The sequence below is a fragment of the Lepisosteus oculatus genome, chromosome 3 (genome assembly GCF_040954835.1).
Source record: "Lepisosteus oculatus isolate fLepOcu1 chromosome 3, fLepOcu1.hap2, whole genome shotgun sequence".
Classification (NCBI taxonomy): domain Eukaryota; kingdom Metazoa; phylum Chordata; class Actinopteri; order Semionotiformes; family Lepisosteidae; genus Lepisosteus; species Lepisosteus oculatus.
In genome coordinates this window covers 23,146,373-23,165,729 of record NC_090698.1, presented here as the reverse complement: position 1 = coordinate 23,165,729, position 19,357 = coordinate 23,146,373, and the positions used below count along the sequence as shown (strand labels likewise).

At 35.3% G+C, this 19,357-nt stretch overlaps 1 protein-coding gene across 2 annotated transcripts in view; it reads left to right on the top strand.

Annotated features, from left to right (window-relative positions):
• The first annotated feature begins 7,136 nt into the window (after positions 1-7,136).
• tmem8b (transmembrane protein 8B) overlaps positions 7,137-19,357 on the top strand; it is a 147,517-nt gene continuing 135,296 nt past the window's right edge. For both annotated transcript variants that reach the window (XM_015340190.2, XM_069187026.1), the window contains exon 1: positions 7,137-7,329. In XM_015340190.2, coding sequence (XP_015195676.1) covers positions 7,242-7,329 — 88 coding nt within the window. In that variant the 5' untranslated portion in view covers positions 7,137-7,241. The remainder of the gene's footprint in view (positions 7,330-19,357) is intronic.

Sequence of the window (19,357 nt, the reverse complement as noted above, 5' to 3'; positions counted from 1 at the left end):
AGATACTGTATATACGGAGTACAGTTACAAAAGAGAACTCAAGGGATAAACAAAATGTCAGAGGAACAAGTAATTAAACGCTTATACCTAAATGTCAGGAGTATTTGGAACCAAATGCAAGTGACAGACGCTACTGCACTAGCATGCAATTATGATTTAATTGGAATTACTGAAACATGCCTAACGGAGAGTGATGGTGATGAATACAACATTAGTGGATACACAGGTCTCTGGAGAGACAGAAAAAGTGGAAGAGGTGGAGGTGTAGTACTGTACTTAAAAAAAACTGTTTTCAGATACATAACCTACAGTAGATGAATCAAAGGACTTACTCTTTATGAGTCAGCATAAAAAAAAATATTTGACAAGCATAGTGTTGGGAGATTGCTAGGGAAACACTTCATAAATGATTAAAGGGTGTAGGATTCAGTTAAATAGAGAACAATACATTTCATTAACAGATAAAAAGAGACGTACAATAAAAACATTGCATTCGAAGGTAAAAGGATGAGGTCAACTTATCTCATGGGTACTCAAGAAAACCATTAGATGTTTAGATTTACATAGTGAAGGGGAAATGGCTAATAACTTAATATTTCATTGTGTTGTTTATCGAGAAAGAAACGTCAGTAAATACAGTAGAGTGACTGCTGTCACCATGAGCGTTGGGTCCTGCCTCCGGCTCTCTCTAAAGGACAGAGCAAGACTCCCTGACAACACAGACAGAGGGTCTGTAACCTCCACAATATGGACGATATGGTAATATGGTAAGCTCCAAAATATGGTTAACAATAAAAAACAAGACAATGTGTTGCATCAGAGACAACAGACAAAGTAACAATAACAGTACAAAAGAAACACAGGTGAGTATTTAATATACAGTACTAGTCAAAAGTTTGAGTACACCTCCTCGAAACCAGGATTTTTCATGATTATCTGCACTTTAACTGTATAAACTTGTCTACAAACGCTTAATATTTAATTACATGATATTTGTACTTATTATCTTAAGTGAACTACATTGAAAATTTTCATTTTTTATTTTCAATAAAATGAACACCCAAATAAACTGATTTCAGTCTGAAGCCCAGGTTAGTTAAAAAGTCAGAAATGTGTATAACATGGTGTTAGAACACTAAAAGAAGTTTCAAATTGTCTTTGTTAGATGTTCTCACAGTTAACTAGCACATTACCTCTTTTACCTTTTGTCACCAATTACTGGTAAACAGGTGAGGTCCACGATCACTATAAATATAGGGAGCATGGGCAAAGGTTTGTCATTCCTGAATGAACGTGGCAAAATTTGCTCAGTAAGCAAGGAAAAAAGACAGTCTATAATTACTTTAAGAAATGAAGGTCAATATTCAAGAGAAAATTACAAGAACTTTGCAAGTGTCAGTAACTGCTGTGGCCAAGACTATCAAACGATACGAAGAAACTGGCACTTATGAGGACAAAAAAGGTCAGGCAGGCCAAAGGTGACCTCAGAATCAGAGAATACATTCATTAGAGTCATAAGTCTCTGAAACCGGCGACTAACTGCCCCTGAAATACAAGTTGAGCTCAATGCAACTAGAAGTACAGTACAAATGTTTCAACATCAACTGTTCAGAGGAAGTTGCGTGAAGCTGGCCTCAAAGGTTCAGTTTCTATGTTTCTTGGCCCAGGCATGTCTCATCCTCTTATTCTGCACTCTTAACAATGGTTTCTTTGCAACAATTCTTCCTGGTAGGCCAGGTTCACTGGAATCCGCTTGCTTTGGGTGTTCATTTTATTGAAAATGAAAAATTAACATTTTCAACACAGTTCACTTAAGATTATAAGTACACATATCATGTAATTAAATATTTAACATTTATAGACAGGTTTCTACAGTTTAAAGCACAGATAATCATGAAAAACCTGGTTTCAAGGAGGTCTACTCAAACTTTTGACTGGTACTGTATTTTTGGGTTTGTGATGTTACTGCACAGAATATGATAAGGCTGCTGCAAATAAAAAAAAATGATTCCTAAATACTGTATGTAGTGCATATCCTCCACAATGTGCGTCAGTGCTTTAAATGGGCTGCAAAAAAACGCGCACATGAAGGTGCACAGTTCCCCACCCAGCATGGCGACTCCTGGATGGTAGTTGTATAGGCCCAAAGGGTCAGGGTAAGGGTAACTCAGGGTGTTCCAGGGTCAGGGATGGCATTGAGGGTGGAGAGAGATCTAGCATGTGTCCAGTTGTAAACCAAAGATTCAGAATTCTGAGAGCTATCATCTGAATGCTCTTCTCAAGCATTGCATTGTAAAGGAAAACTAGCACTGGGTGGATGAAGTAAGAGAAGATGGCAGAACAGTTACAGTACATAATTATATGTCTTGAATCATTATAATACAAATGCAACCCAACCCCAACAATGGTTGAAGGAAGTGAAAGGTACTCATCTTACATCTTACTCATCAAACAGACAATACCCAGATGTGTTCAAGTGTTTTCAGACTAGAAGATTGGTACTGTACATACTGTACGTGAAGAAAAATTGAGAAACTGGGTACAGTATGAAACCATATTGGCTAGAACACATTCTCGGACATCAGCCACACTGAGAACTTGACAGGTGACATGGGAAGAAAGCTGCTGTCATAGAAACATAAAATGTAATAACCCAAGAATATGTGAGCAGCATGGAAAGGAATAGTGATGCTTTCGGTCACAATAATATTTGGTATTTTCAATGCTGGTGTTTTATGAAAATGTTACTGTTTCCTCTTCATTTGTGTCTTTTATTGCATATTTTATTTCAGGAATGGTAAGCATATAAACTGTATACTGAATAATATACTTTGTATATACTGTATCTTCTTGGTTGTACCTTCCTTCATCTGTCTGCAGCATCAGTGTCCTGGGAAGTAAACAAAATAAATAGAAACAAGCATTCTGGAAATCGGCGCACAATACTCTGTATTTACTGTGAATGGTGGCACCTACCTTGCTCCAGCTGTGTGGTAGGTTTGTTGCAGAAAACCTGAAGCATGTGGTTAGCAACAGTGACATGTGAAAGGAACATTTAGATCCCTTGAAGACTGTTCTGCAGATAACTGGTACAGTTGGATTGATGCTTGTCATACTGTACTGTATGTTGTTTTACAGCAAACTTTAGATGTAGAGGGTTGACTCTTATTCTAACCAAGTTTGAATAAAGGCTGGAGGAACAGTACAATATATATTTATAGAGGACTGATATTTGGAACAGTACATGGTGTTGAAGAATGCCAAAGTGTTTCCATTCTTATACTTCTATTCTAAACAGATCAGATTACATACAGTGCAAAGACAACCTACCTGCTTATGGATTAATTGAAAATCAGCTGTCTATAAAGAAATTAAAAGATTTCTCGCAAGGCATAGATGAGACACCAGATTGTACAGAAATATCAGAACTTGGGAAGGTCAACATTTTCAGTGTTGAAGAATACAATTAGACACGTACGATTTTCTTTAGTTGGTATTATACCTTCTTCTCACATCAAGCTCCCCCACAAGGAATGACAAACCAAATTAACATTAAGAGATACTACTTAATTCATTCAGCTATCTTTAAATAATTTGCAGTTATCTTTAAAACATTTAGAAATATCAAGAGATAATTTTGGTATGTAGAAATCTCTCTAAACGATAATTTAGTTTCCTGCTCAGAAAAGCTAAGAAATTGCTAGCTATGCATCTTTAATATTGTCCATCTCCTCACCACCACTAAGAGCACTAGGTACAGTAATTGCTGGTCATGACTGTGTAATTACAGTATATGAGATTTTATCTGTGGCAGTAGAGCAAACAGTCAAATAGCGATATGTTAACAGTCAAAAGGTGCCACGTTGGTAACCAAAGACAAGTACTCTAATTTCATTTGAGATGAATAATGTGATGCTTAAAACAAGGCCAATTTAGTCTTATGTGATCTCATTTTTATATTTTTAACTTTACGTTTTGTATACGCAAGTAGATTTTAACAGATGCAACGTTACCTTCTTCTTTACCTACTGTAACTATGATACAGTATATAGCAATTTTAAAGTACTGAGTTTTTGTTAAAGAATCTGCTCTGGTCTGTTTTTGCACATGGTAAGTGTTTGTTATTCAATATTAACACATACTGTAATTTACATCAATAAAAAATGCAAGGACAAAATATGAGAATATATAATTAAAACTATAGAAGGTAAATTAAGGGATGTTATTTTTAAAATGATAAAATGCATTTTACGACATTTATAGTAGAATATTGAGCACAATTGAGCTCACTACCTTACAACTGCTTGGGATTAGTCCAGAGAAGAGCATCTAGTTACACTACATTATTATCTTAAAGGAATGTCTTACACTTACAGGCTGAAGGAAACTAAACCTTTTACTATGAGGAGACCTGATCTAAATATTAAAAATCATCATAGCCATTGACAACATCAGTGCAGTAGACTTCTTCTTATTGAACATATTGAAAATAATAATAATAATAATAATAATTGCTTATACTTATATAGCGCTTTTCTGGACACTCCACTCAAAGCGCTTTACAGGTAATGGGGTCTCCCCTCCACCACCACCAATGTGCAGCCCCACCTGGATGATGCGACGGCAGCCATAGTGCGCAAGAACGCTCACCACACATCAGCTATCAGTGGGGAGGTGAGCAAAGTAATGAAGCCAATTCGTGGATGGGGATTATTAGGAGGCCATGATTGGTAAGGGCCAATGGGAAATTTGGCCAGGACGCCAAATACTCAACGTATCACATTCAATAGCAGCGTTATGAAAATAATACACCAAAATATCATAGCACAGTCTAAATCGAAAAAATATTTTTTTTTCTGCGTACAGAAACAACTCTCTCCCATAATTGTACTTTGGGTTAAACATGTGAAGTGTATTCTTATAATATTCACAAGAGGGCACTCTTTCCTTTTCCTAAAAGAGTCATGTTATAATGCTTCGACAGGATATATGACTATATATTTTTATTGCATATTAAAATAGGAATCTACATATGACTGAAGTGTGCACATACTGTAAGTGTTAATAAAGTATATTATTCGAACGCCGTGAAATTAAAAAAAAAACTAAACAAACAAAAACATTAGGAAACCGTAACAATTTGGGATTCGTATTAATTTCGAAAATCATTTCCAAATGTAAAAAGATTCTGGGCACCTGATTAGGATCAACATTTTATATACCTGTTTTCTCTATACTTTTATTCAAGTAATCCTTGCTGAACAGACAATTTTATCCAGAGCGATGTACGGTATTATACAAATACAGGGAGAAAAGGGGTGTTATCTCACGCAATTTGATTTCTTAACCATAGAATTTGTCACTGTATAAGCTGTAGGGGTCTCGACCATATACAGTATTTCCCTTTCCTGGGCATACAGTAGATAACAATTTACAATGAGAATGGTAAGGTTGTGAGTAGCCCTGTCGCTTCAAAGCTGCAGGGTCCAGGGTTCGAATCCGGCTATGCCAGTACAGAATTTACAGATCAAGTGTTCGCGCTTCCCACAGTCAAAATACATGCTGTACAGGATACACAATTACCGTCTGCAGTCCCACAACCGATCTGGGCAGCGCCTTAGATTCTCTAAGGAAATAAATGCAACACAGGTTTTGAGATCCTGTGCCTCCTAGTTTTTGTTCCAAGCGAGTTCTTCATTATAGTATAATTTCTATCTGCTACTCGTTTTCAATTTTGCTTTCAGGTCTTACATATAGTACTTGAATGGGGGTGGAACTGGTATGCAATCTGTACCTATTTCTGATATTCAGAATGATCCTCATTCAGGTGAGACCTTTCAGGTGACCATTAAGACCTGCATAAAAAATCATTGTGGAAAAGATGAATACGTTGTCATTTCCACCCGCGACAGTTCATCATAAATTGGTCGTCTTTCAAGAGCTGCTTAGAAGGACGTAAGGGAGCAAAATCTTAATTATGAAGTTGAGGAGAAACCGGGTGCAGTTTTACAATACACATGAAGTGGAGTGTTTTTTAATCCAGGGTTTATGTACAGGTAAAAAAAAGTATGAATAATCAACCAGATTAATTAAAGGCATCAATTAGCACCAGGGATTACGAGCTACTGTATGCTATCATGAAACGAAGCAGTCTATAGGGTCGGGAGGCACTGCTCTGAAGCAGTGGTGCATCGAGCCAGTCGCTGTGGACCCGCAGTGTCTGCAGGTTTTCGTCTCATCTCCGGTCCGAAAGTCCTGCTTGAACTGATCATTATCTAAATTAGATCAGTTTAACGCTTTTCGAAGATGTTCGGTTGTTGGTCGTTTAAAAGAGATATAACCTATAACATCCCCTGAGGTCTGGCCATTGAAGACTTGGAGCAATACACTTCCCCTCCAAGCAAAAAGCGCTTGCTGAGACAATGGATAGATGGATTTAGGATTTTCAGAGATGAATTTCCCCTTGTATAGGGAGGTGTTTGATTCTGAAACAAGTCGAAATAATGTCAGAATTAAAAATAAAGAGCACTCAGTTTCCACTGTGATGATGTGGTATAACTTTCTCACTTTTTCCTCATATAAAAACTGTAAATACAGTATATGACTTTTTTCCGTTTATTGACACGCTCCTTAATGTAAACTATTCTAAGAATTCTTGTCTTTGCAGTTATTGAGTGTGTGTATATATATACACACCTAGCGTGTATTTTGTTTCGTTCAGTTTATAATACTGTAGCGATATTCGCATTCATCTATGAATTATACCATACACGTGAGTATTCCAAGTTGATAGTGAAAAGGTGTTTCTGCTACTACTAGTACGTTCATCTTTATCTACGGCTATACTTAAGTTGTACCAGCTTTATTATTTTATTGGTGTTTTTGGACGGTCTTAGAACATGCAGGCGTTTATGTTTACCGGGAAATAATTTACTTTCCTCTGTCCATCAAAAAATCACAAAGAACACCGGTTTCTCTCGCACTTGCAAGCAGTTGTACAACGGAAAAGCAAGCAGCCGCCTCTGCAACACTTCTTGACTGACACCAATATTATCCAATGTACTAAGACACAATTGTGTCTAGTATCCAATCAGTGTGAAGAGGGGTGGAGCATTCTCGGAATAGCCATCTAAATGACGTCATGGATGAACAGCTGGTCTGTTGCAATAACTGAAAATGTGGAAAAGCATAGTGATATAAAATCGTATTCGTGGTTTTTGGAAGTAAACATTTAGTGTGCCATGATGTGGAAGCTGGGTGATCCTGGTTTGGATTTGGGCTGCCTACAGCTCCTGTTGCTTGTTTACATCTATCTCTGCTCGCTCGGAGGTGAGTCATTAACTGGTGTTAGAATGAGATTTCTATCTAGTGTTGATGCAGTGGAGCTGTCCTTTGTGGCGGTACTGAAATACTTCAGAGAATTGCACAGTGATAGGGGATATCCTTCTCAGACATCTGTACGGTCACAAACTAAGAGTACTGGAACAGGCTGTACCTCTTCTCCGCAAAGAAATCTCTGTACAATGACGTTTTCTATTGTCTTCCATAAATGTCACTTATGCATATATTTATGTAAAATAACGTTAAATTAAGAATTTTAATTAGTAACGTACAGTACTTGGAATTGAACGATTAGTAATCATACATATTGCAATTCTAGAAACAAAATATTAAGGAGTAGCTGCCCTCAACACTTTTAAAACGACTTTTGATTGAGGGACGCAGTTCGGTTGTAAATACGGTGTTTACTGCTATAGGTAGCGGTAAGGTTTGCTTGTTTTCTTATTGCTATGTATACTCTCTTTCTCATTGTAAGATCTTAGACGTCATGCAACAGTTTTTATGTCACTGGTGTCGATAACGAGTTTAAAAGTAAAGATGAGAAAACATTTGATAACAAATTTCTTTCCGTTACAGAAAATAATAATCATTATTAACGTTTTCTCCATTCAGTACTCTTCAGTACTATTCCAACTTTTTCATTCTGAAAAGCAGATGATTATAGCGGAAACGTAACCGTTTTATACTGCAGTTTCGTACTTCATATTTGTACGGGTATCTTTTAAAATGTTTTAGAAATCAATTTCTACCTACAGTAATATTTGTCTCATCGTACCACTTGCTGCAAAAAAGAACTTGAACTCCGACTAAAGTAAGTTTTTTTTTAACTGAACCAAGATAAGTACATTAGTTATAGTTTTATCTTCTTGTGAGCGTTATTCAAGGGTGAAATCCACAGAAAACCTGCTGGAGATGTAAGTGAATGAGAGACAAAAGGAGCAGCTGCGCAGAGGTTACTTTGGCAGCATTCTACGGGAAGCCTGATGGATGACTTGTGGTGCAGACTTTAGATCATAGGTGGCAGGCAGACTTGTGAACAGTGGGGAAAATTATAGAAAAGCCATTTCTGTCGCTCAGAAACAAAAATGGTCGCCAAGCTCCCTCTCTTTATTTTGCTTCTTTCTCCACTTATTCGAGGTAGCAAAACTGTTTTAGTCCAATTGTACTGTAAATACTCAGATTACTGCAGCTATGACAGCAAGTAGGAATAATAGCTGTGATTTTAAATGTTTAAAAGTTCACTTAAATTCAAGTTTTGCCAATGTTTAGATTAACTACACAGCAATGACAATAGAGATGTCCGAAGACTGAAATGACAAATTCTACATGTTGTGGGTACATGTTGAAGAAGAAATGTTGACTTTGAAGGATTGAGCTCACTTTGTAGCAATCACCATAACAAAAGAGTTGAAAATGTATTTTTTGAGCTGATGAGCAATGGTGCTCATAGATATTGACACTGCTTGTTCCAGCCCACAACCCTTTTGATTAAAGGTTTAGTTACAAAGCCGTAAAAGCAAGGCAATTAGTCTCTGACTCAGAGAATGTCTGAGCCAAAACCTATATTGCTGTGCATTACTGTATCAAGCTCAAAAAGCAATGATAACAAAATCGTATTATATTAATCTTGTCTCTTGAAGAATTAAAAAAAAAACTTTTATAATTCTGTGATAAAAAGCATAACAGTGATCGCCCATACAACACAGAGATTATTACAACCTAATAATTGATTATTTAATATATTTTCTAATCTATCAGTGATTGTGCTTAAGAATGGGTATATGTATCTTTTACATGCCTGTCAATGCCTGTAAAAAATAGGATGATATTAAGTGTATTTGAGATGTGTTTCATAATATAGAACCCCAAATTTAAAACAGCTTGTCTATTTGAGTCCTAGTACCCTGTAATAATCAGGGTAAAGATCTATTACTGTTCTTTGTTCCAGGTATGTGGATGTTATTTTTAATATGTTTTTAATGTGAGTCACCCTTTTTATTAAGATAGGATTTTTTATCTTAATATAAAAATCATATCTTATCTGTTTGTGGCAGTATGAGCCTCTTGTTTCTAGCACTTTTGTTTAACATAAATCCATTTTCAATTGACTTATCCTGGTAAATAATGGTTTACTGACACAGTTATACAGATGTAGGGGATGTGGTTGTTTTAGATACTTGTTCCTGAGATCTGTTTGGTGAAGAGGGCTACGTTATTGAACAGAACAGTAGGACATACAGTATGTGCTGGAGTTGACTGGTGGTTTGGACAAATGTACCCACATGAGCCTGTCATTTGTGGGATGCCGCTGTAATTTGCTCAGGCTAATTTTAAGTTATATCATTGGCTGCCTTCAAACTGCCAATACAGCAAGTGATGTTCAGAGTACAAATAAATAGTATTGGGTGTGACGTGCTAACAAGAACAGTGCAAACACTGTGTTCACCAGAGTAAAAGATGAGGAATATGCTCAACAATTGTCTATTAAAGTAGGAATAAAAACCTTTATACAGTAGGTGAAAAAACAAAAAAAGTGGTGAGCCAGCCACCCTTCATAAGAAGGAGCATATTGATAAATTGTTCCCATTGATAATTTATTGATGGAAGCAGCTGATGTGGAAATCCAATGATTCTTTACTAAAGAGTGGCCAGCAGAGGCTGACTGACAAAAAACAATTACTGAAAAGGGGGCTCAGAATTAAGTCAGTATTGCATTCTTTTTGTTACATTGACTATAGTACAGACTGTGCAGTGTCTCCATTTCTCAGTCCAAATGCTGCACTGTAAAACAAAACACCTCCCTTTACGCCTTCTTTCCTTTTTTTCAGCCACTTGTGAATTATATGAATTACAATTAAAGCAATAGCATTTTATTAGCAAGTATAATTGATTTTGCACCTTTCAAATGGACCATGGCTTTGTTGAGCTGGTTGACATTTTATTATGTCAACCAATCAGGAAATGAAGTTTAAACTTTGTCCTCAATGAAATGACATGCCAGGTAGTCTTGAATATAAAATCCCTAAACATCTGTGGTTGCTTTTCATTGTCAGTCATTTTATATTTAGGCTTACTTGTACATTGCTATATAACTATATTTCACTTTTCTTTTGTTCAAGAGATGCAAGGTGAAAGCCATTTTACACAAAGCTTTCTAGATAATTGGCAAAAACTTGTAAAATCCAATTTAGTGAAGAAGTAATCACCATTAAGCCTCCACGTGTCATGCAAGTGGTTAATTTAAATATAACCTTTTGAAAAGATAATAGAAAGACACCAAAAGACTAATTATCTTTCCCCTTTAGTGGTCTAGGTTGGATGCAAATTGTGCCTCAACTCTGTGTGGTTCAATCCAAAATAACAATCCTTCCAATTGATAGCAGTTCACTGTGGAGCCAAGAGCGACTGTGATTCTGCTGAAAAGTCAGTTTGTCTCTTTCTAAACAAAAGGAATTTTACTGCGATACGTGGGATGTTCTTAACTGGGCCAGTGGTAACCTTGTAATCCATTATGTTTGTACAGATAGCCTTTGCTATAGAAAGATCTCCAGGCTGAAACCTCCAATCAGTCAGGTGTTATGTTTACAGATTAACTGCAAATGTTAAATGAGATATAATAACGAATATAATAATTGTGGAGATACATTTTCTTGAAGAGACATAGTCCTATAGTTCAAACAGAACATTGTGGAAAAGGAACCGGAATGACTGAAGGCAGACATGGCTAGTCACTGTTTTCTTCCTCAAATTTGTCAGAGCTCCTACTAGAGAGAGTGCCTGTATTACACAGTATAGGCATTTCAAACAACCAAGAAACAATAAGAAAAACAGGTTGAGTCTGAAACATAAGAACATTACATAATACAGGTCACAGATAAGAAGAGGCCATTTGGCTCAACTTACAGTACCTCTCTGGCAGTTATTAGTTTCTTGATCTGTGGATCTCATTCAGCAGTTTCTTGAAGGCCAGTGTTTTAGCTTCAACAATGTTGTGGTAACTTGTTAAAAAATTACACAAAAAATTACACAGTTTTGAAGAGAAGTACAATGGGATACATTTGAAATAATCAGTGTTGAATTGATATATAAGAACTAAAGTACTGTATGTAAGAACACTTTAGATGTATCCCATAAGTAAATCAAAGGCATCCCATAAGTAAATCAAAGGCAGGAGAGCAGTATTCCATATTATTTAATAAATCAATGAAGAAAATTATGAGGACAAAGAAAGTACTATATAAAATAATTTAAAACAAACAGAATCCAGTAAAAGAAAAGGAATGAATTAATGGAATAGCCTTTGGCTTGTCACATCCCTAACTGGGAATAAATGGCTTAGTGATAGTGAACAGATAAATAAGCACAGGTAAATATGTCACTATCAGGAGAGAGGTACAAGAGAATATTGCAATACAGGCTTAAATAAATAGTAAAAAAAAGTTTGTGACAGTAAAGGATAAAGTAAAGTGCCTCAGAGATAACAATGGGAGATCACCCAGATGTTACCAATGAATAAATCAACAAAATGCCCCACTGTAGGCAAAGAAAAAGTTGGTATTAACATAGAAGAGACACATGTATTAAAAGTGTAAAAAATACTTAAAACACTTAAAGAGCCAGATGGTATTCTAGGAATTATTCTCAGAGATGTGCTTTTTATATGCTATTAACTTAACTATGTTACACTGCAGAGTAGATTTTAGCAATGGATGGCCCTATGTGGGCAAGGTACTGTATCACAAAACAAGCAACAGGGAAATCCAAGGTCGTGGTCAAAGACTAGCAAAAGGGTCAAGAGCCAAAAATACTAGGAGAAACTTCACAAAAGGAGTCCAAGACAAATTCCAAAAATCACAGCCAGAAGGGTAGCCAAGTCCAAAAGCCAGGAGGAACTCTAGAGACAATATCACAACAGCAGGTCTATGACTCACAAAACCTGAACCAATACTGAACACTGAATAAACAGGAAGCAGGGTTTAAATAGGCTGGAGGGGAGGCGTGGTGATGAGTTAACGAGATGTGGTTAACCTATGCCTCCCCAGAGTGGATTAAGTACTTGCTCTTGGTTTGGGTGTCCTCTGGTGGTGGGATGTTGGAACAGTAACACCCTACAGTACATGCAATCGCTTAAATTCGATAATAATACCTGTTGACTGGAAAATGACAGATATAGTGTAAATCTTGTAAATCTGTAAAAAGAACATAGAATCCAATCTATTTATTACAGTCCAAATTCTAATTGTTTTGCTTCTATTAGTATCAGTTAATTACTTTTTAAATAAAACTTAATCATATATTCATATGGAATAATGGCATATTTCTCTTTTAACATAGAAAATAACATGGATTTTAAAAAATAGTTAAACAAGATCTAACTTGTCAGTTTTGTTCATTCAAGCAACATCATTAATAGATACAAATACCTTGATAAGGTACAGTACATTTAGATTTTCAGAAGGCTTATGATAAAGTTTCTCATTAAAGATTAATTCTTAAATTGCAAGCATTGACAGTAATGTATGGTTTTGGATTGAGAACTGATTAATGGATAGGAAACAGTGTACAGATAAAGGGTGTGTGCTTAAATTGGGGTAATGCAATTAGTGGTGTACCACAATGATCTGTATTAGGACCACAGATCTTTAACCAGAATATGTCTGCCTGTGTACAAATACTATGCACAACTTTCTTAACCATATTACAAAAAAGAAATAGCTGCCCTAGATTCAGAAAAGAGCAGCAAAATGCATTCCTGGGCTTAAAGGAATATTCTGCATTGACAAGCTAAAAGAACTGTATTACTTTGGTCTTGAACAGAGAAGGCAATGAGGGATTTCTTCAGAATTGACAGAGAAACATAAACCAGAAAACCCCACTGAAAGATATGTCGAACTGAACTTAATATTCAAAACAGAGGTATGTTTTTTACACAAAGGGTTGTGGGAGAATGGAGGAGGTTAGCAACCAGTGAGTTATACAGGTTGAAAGGCTTCATCTCATTTGTACCCTCTCTTAAATTCTAATATTTTCATATTTGGAACTGGCTTTATGTAAAAACACATTGCTATATGTTTCATAGCAAATTGCACCAGGGCATCTAGTAAGTTTTATTTTTCTCAGAACCAGACTTCTTATGTACATAAATCTCACACTCATCAAATGCGATTGGTGATAAGTCACAAGTTTTATTTATGAAAATATTATAAAATAATATATAAAGTGAGAGAAATAAATGATATTTTCTGTATCTAAATTTACAGTATGTAAACATAATTTTTACTTGAATTTTAAGAGGAATAATATTTCGATAAGAGATAACTAAGTACAGATAGTACTAATATACAGTACAGCAGGTCCAGTATTGTGAAACAAAGCAGGACACGCTCAGGTGTGTTATGAAGTGCCTTGTTGAGATATCTTTTTAAGAGGCTTAAGACCTATTGGGATAATGCTTGAACTGTCATGTTTTTTTCAGATTTATTACTTACAGTACCTTGTAGCAGAAGATTAAATAAATGTCCTCAGCAGGCAGCACAGAACTGAACATCAGGCAAGGAGATCACCCTCATGCACAGCCTTTTTACTGGGAAGATTAGGACAAAAAATTTAATGAGAGTGCAAATAAATATCTCTTGTTGATTAGATGTATCCTGTGGGGGAAAAAAGTCTCTGCTGATCTTGACACAATTCAACAGAAAAGAAGAATGAATAAAAAAATGACATCTTAATTGAATTAATATATTTTTAATGTCCCCACTCTAGTGTCAATGTTTTTCTGCACAGCTTTCGGATTTGAATTTAGAGCACTAGAAATGTTTCCCATGCCATAAAAACACCTCCTGCTCAATGGATGAAGTGATCAGATTCACCACATAGATTTTTGTATGTTGTGTGTTCAAAATATACTGTAGCTGCTTGGACTACATGGCTGAGAGATATGTAAATTTAAAACTTCCCAAAATTCTATAGACTAAATCTCACACCCTAAGGGGGCATCAGTTTTCTGAGTGAAAAATGTGGTACAGGCTGATTCTAATCACTGGTGTGAAAAACTGTTACTTTGCAGACAAATAACCTTGAAGTCAAGGATTGTGATAGGATAAAAGCATTTTTAAAAATGTAAGGAACAATTAACGATCAAAACAGTTCCTATTTTATCTGAAACACAGATGTACATGTACAGTACAAGTATAATTTTTCCATTGTGCTTCTTGTTATCTTTACAGTAGGTTTTACCAGTATAATGTTGCTTCGAAATGGTGACATTGTATAACAAATGTAAAAATGTTTTGTCTATGTGAGCATTCCAAAAAATAACATTTGATAATACAAGTTTTGTTTTGACTAAACCTTTACATTTATTTTTTCTGTTGTTGATGACAAGTTGTTTTGTTTTTTAACTCTTTAAGATATCCTATTCAAACTTCAGTTAAAAAATATCATTTATGTGATGACCATTTTTGTCCTAGAAATCATAGCTTTTAAACGGTAAGACAGAGTAGTTAAAAATACATAATGCATAAATACTTTAAATAAAATACTCTTATAACTTATGATCAATGATGCAATCTAGACCTAAGGACATAATTTACATCAAGAATGGTTTGATCCACAAAACATGTATTTTGTTTCACATTTAATTTCATTAAGCAGACAAGCCACCGTAATGAAAACTGCAACTTCAGTCAACATGAAGTCTATAGCTAAACAATGTTCTGAGCTATAAATTGCCTTTATTCTTAATGATCATGGCAAGAAGCTTCTTGAAAAACAATTACACGGATGCTTCCACATCTCAGCCCATTCATTACCCTCACAGCAATTTGTAAAATAAAATGACAAGTCCTTTTAATATCTAGCACATTGTAATTCAGTTGTAAACCCATGTATTGCTAATGTCTAGTGTTTCTTCACTATCACCATGGATCAGAGGGAATATAATTTGCCGGGACACTAAATATATAGATGGTAAATACTTTACTTGCTTTTCCACTGAACTCATTTTCCCATTAACTGTGACATACATGTACTGTATATAGCAAATAGAATATGTAGACCATATTTGGAAATGTGGATATGGATTAAATTGATGACAAATGAACAACTATTGTCTCTATTTTGTAAAATGTTTTTATTAATGTATAAAATTGAAATACATTTGATTGTATAAACTAAGTGTAAGTCTAATTAAAGTGTCTTCCTTCAGGCTAGTTTTATGAGAAGTCAATCTTAGATTGTACTTGGGAGAACCTGTGGCCTATCAATCACATTCAATTATGGACAAGAGAGCCTAGACATATTGCTTTCCATTATGCCTTGGGTTTGGATAGCATTTTCTCTTCATATCTTGAAGAAGTTGCGTCCTTCAAATGATTCAGGGCTTTATACCCAGAGAGTAGGTTTGTGGAGACAGAAGTAGCAAGCCAAGATATTTTTAAGATAAATTGGCTGTTTTAGACCAGAGTGTTGCAAAAAAAAAGGCAAGCAAAAAATATGTAGGTGTAGGAATTTGTGAAATATATATTCAGCAAATACAAACAATGATATAGTGTGACAGTCCTTTTTAATCAAACGTACATTGAGTGCTGCTGTGAAGTTTGTAGAAGTTATTTTTCTGTTCTGGGAATTACAAGTACAAGAAAACATGATAAGCTCTGAAGCCTTAGTATGTGCAGCTGTAATAAATCATATTATTCTTCAAGGCATGGATTTATTATTTTGTGGATAAAAATAACAGATTAATTCATTTTACATTATGAGTCATTTTTTGTTTCAGTAGTGTTCTCTATTTTGATTAAGGTACTGTACAATTCCTGACCCATTATCCAAAATGACTAAATATGGAATTTATGAAGATATCGAGAAAGGTGTCCTTATATACATACTTATAAAATGTATCTTGTTTTTAAAAAGCTATTTTTATTAAAGTTGTTTTTATAAATTGTTTTTTGCATGCCTACTATTGTCCAGTTAATGTCAGTCCGAACTGGAATAACAACATTAACAATAGAAGTATTTAAATCAAATATTTCTGTATAAGATAAAGAAAATAAGTAGGAACTTTCTGTTTGCAATATGAAAATGTTAATATCTGGATTCTTATGGATTAAAAAAATCATTTCATTCAGCAACCTTACTGAGAGATAAAGTGTTATTGCAGCATACTAAGATTACACCATAGCAAATGCATAATCAAAAGAAAATATACTGTAGCTATAGTAGCTTTGGATTTAATGAGCATGTTTTCCAAAACAAATCATTACATGAATAATAAGGAACAACAAAATACATCTTTGCTGCAACTCTATTATTTTGACCTCATATTCGCATAAAATAAAACTTCTGGTAAAACATTTTGGATTGTAACACATTTTAAGTAGGTGCCAGGTGGGTGTGCTGTTCATTTATGGTAATGCAATGGAAATTGTTTGTGCTTCATAAACATTTCTAACCAGCAGCAACAGCATGATGTATGTCCATCATAAAGGAAGGACTTACTGTATAAGCCTTGATTCTTAGACAGCAATACTCTGATTGTAAAGGCCTTCTGAATGGGCTAAAACATGAATAGGTCCTCTCAGCTTGTTTACCTCTCAGCTGTTATCAATTCATGAGGATTGAAGTGTGTGGGCTTTGTCCAAAAAGCTATTATGACAGGAATAACATCTCAGAAACCATTATATTACATAATCATACACTGCAACGTCACTGCACAACCATGAGAAATCCTGAAAAGAGCTTGTTATTGATTTTTTTAAAAAAAGCCTAAAGAGTATAATTGATTAATTCTGTTGTGATTTAGTTGATCCAAAAATGCTCAGACCACCAACGAGATAATCTCTAGCAGTTTTTGTTCAACCTGAATGAGTGAAGGTCCTCCACAAAATCATGGCCCCAGATGCTTTGTTAACAGGATTATTAAATTGACCAAAATTATTCGTCTTTATAATGAAACTAGGTTTTTTTCTTGAAAAGCGCATCTCACAATGTTTGCTTTAATCTCCAGAAGCCAAGGTACCCTGTTAAACATGAAAGGAACTGAGTTTTTCTATGATATTTAATCAGGCCCTCAACTGGTTTATCCTGTGGACAAGTTGGATTTAATTGGAGGAACTGATAATTCTCACAAAGAGTCTTCTGTAGGTGAAAAAAAGCATTAGAAATTTTCTAATGCCCAGCATTAGGAGAACTATTTTGTTTCTTTCTCTTTCTGCTGAGGCAAAAAGGCTTTGATTTCTCCTTCAATATGTGATAACTGCTGTGAAACTACAATCATTTGTAAAATTTGTTTATGTTTTTTCAGCTGTGTCCCAGGAAGAAAAAAAGCAACAACATCAGTGAAAAGTATTTATTATACGGTGTTCTTGGAAATTTGTTCTCTTCCTTACATGTTTTAATTTAGTGATAATGGGGTGAAAATTAAATGTTAACTAATACTTATTCTGTCTTTACTATTATGCTTCAGATATCTTTCGAGTCAATAAATCCTTTGGTATCCACTTCATTGAAAATTTTTATCGAATTACCATTGTACATTTTAGAGCATCTGTGCTAATTTATAAAAGAGTTATTTTGTCAAAGTAAAAACAATTGAGACTCATGTTTGGGGGGTGCAGCATAGTGGCTTGCCAATTAGCAGTGCTGTTTTACAGCCCTTAAATCCTGGGTTACATTTTAGATTTGGGTGCATCATGTGTGAAGTTTGCATGTTCCTTTGGTTTAATTGGTGTCCCTAAATTGTCCGAGTGTGTGCGTGACCTGTGATGAATTCCGGTTCCAGTTCCCTCCAGCCTTGCACCCTGTATCTGCTGGGTTATAGGCGCCAGCTTGCCTCAACCCTCACAAGGGTTGTCTTCATGTTTTCAACATTTTTTTAAAGCAGCAGCACCTGTAGAGCCGGGAGTAACTGTTAAACTGGTCCGATGAGTCAAATAATGAGCCGATTTTCCTTGTTAAAAGTGAAGGTGGAATAAATACCATGCAAATGCACCAGCACTCCAGAAACATAATTGCAGATATCCCTGCTGTACAAGATGTAGCCGATACGAATGGACGTTTTTCAATCTTTTAAATGAATAAGACTGAAGATGTGAATAAGGGCCATTTATACCTTTTTGCATTAAAGTAAGGTCTTGAACTTTAGATCCATTATGGAGTTTGGAAGGCAGCCAAGCCAGCAGCTTTTTAATGGTGAAATATGAGTCTTTGTTTTTAATGTTATATAATTTTTAATTTTATTTTATATTAGTTTGATGTTGCTGTATGTATGTTTAGAGGAAATACTGCAGAATTGATGGAATACAGTACAGCTAGTTCTAGCGTTGACTTTATTAAGATGGCTTCCTTTCTGTGCCTTTGTAACTACTGTAGGCTCATTTAGTAAAATGAGCCACTATGATAGTGGCTTAGTCCTCAAAAGTTTTTTAAGGCACAAACAACCCACTGTGCTGTTAAATCAGGCTCACCAGATTCACTCTATTATCTGTGTACTGTTTGGCTTTGGGGTATTGTGAAAAGCTTGAGATATGGCACGTTGAAAACCATCTAGGGTTCAGTACACATGATGCTCTTTCTTTTGTCTAAAAATATTAATGTACTGTATCACTAACTTTCTTCCAGAATTTCCCTATACCACCATTATATTAATGTAATTTCTAGATTTACATTGGGAAAAATCAATATTCTTAATCTTATTACCTTAAATTCCGAGTAGTAATAACTGGCTTTAATAGAATTTCTTAATGGCGTACTGCCAGTATTATCTCCTTCTCTCTAATGTTAGAGAAATAGGGCTTGTAGGGCTTAGGTCAAATGCACTGTGGTTGGATTTTTTGCAAACACTAAATGTAGGCTGTACATCATCCAGTATTTGTATATTTAACACATGGCAGATCAAAGTCTCTCTTCTGGGAGTCCAAGGCTCATGTCTGCTTGACTGTCTTTCTTTCCGCCTATACTGTATAATCAAACCAATAAGGTATGAGGCAAGGGCAAGGGCTGAATGTTTGGCTGCATT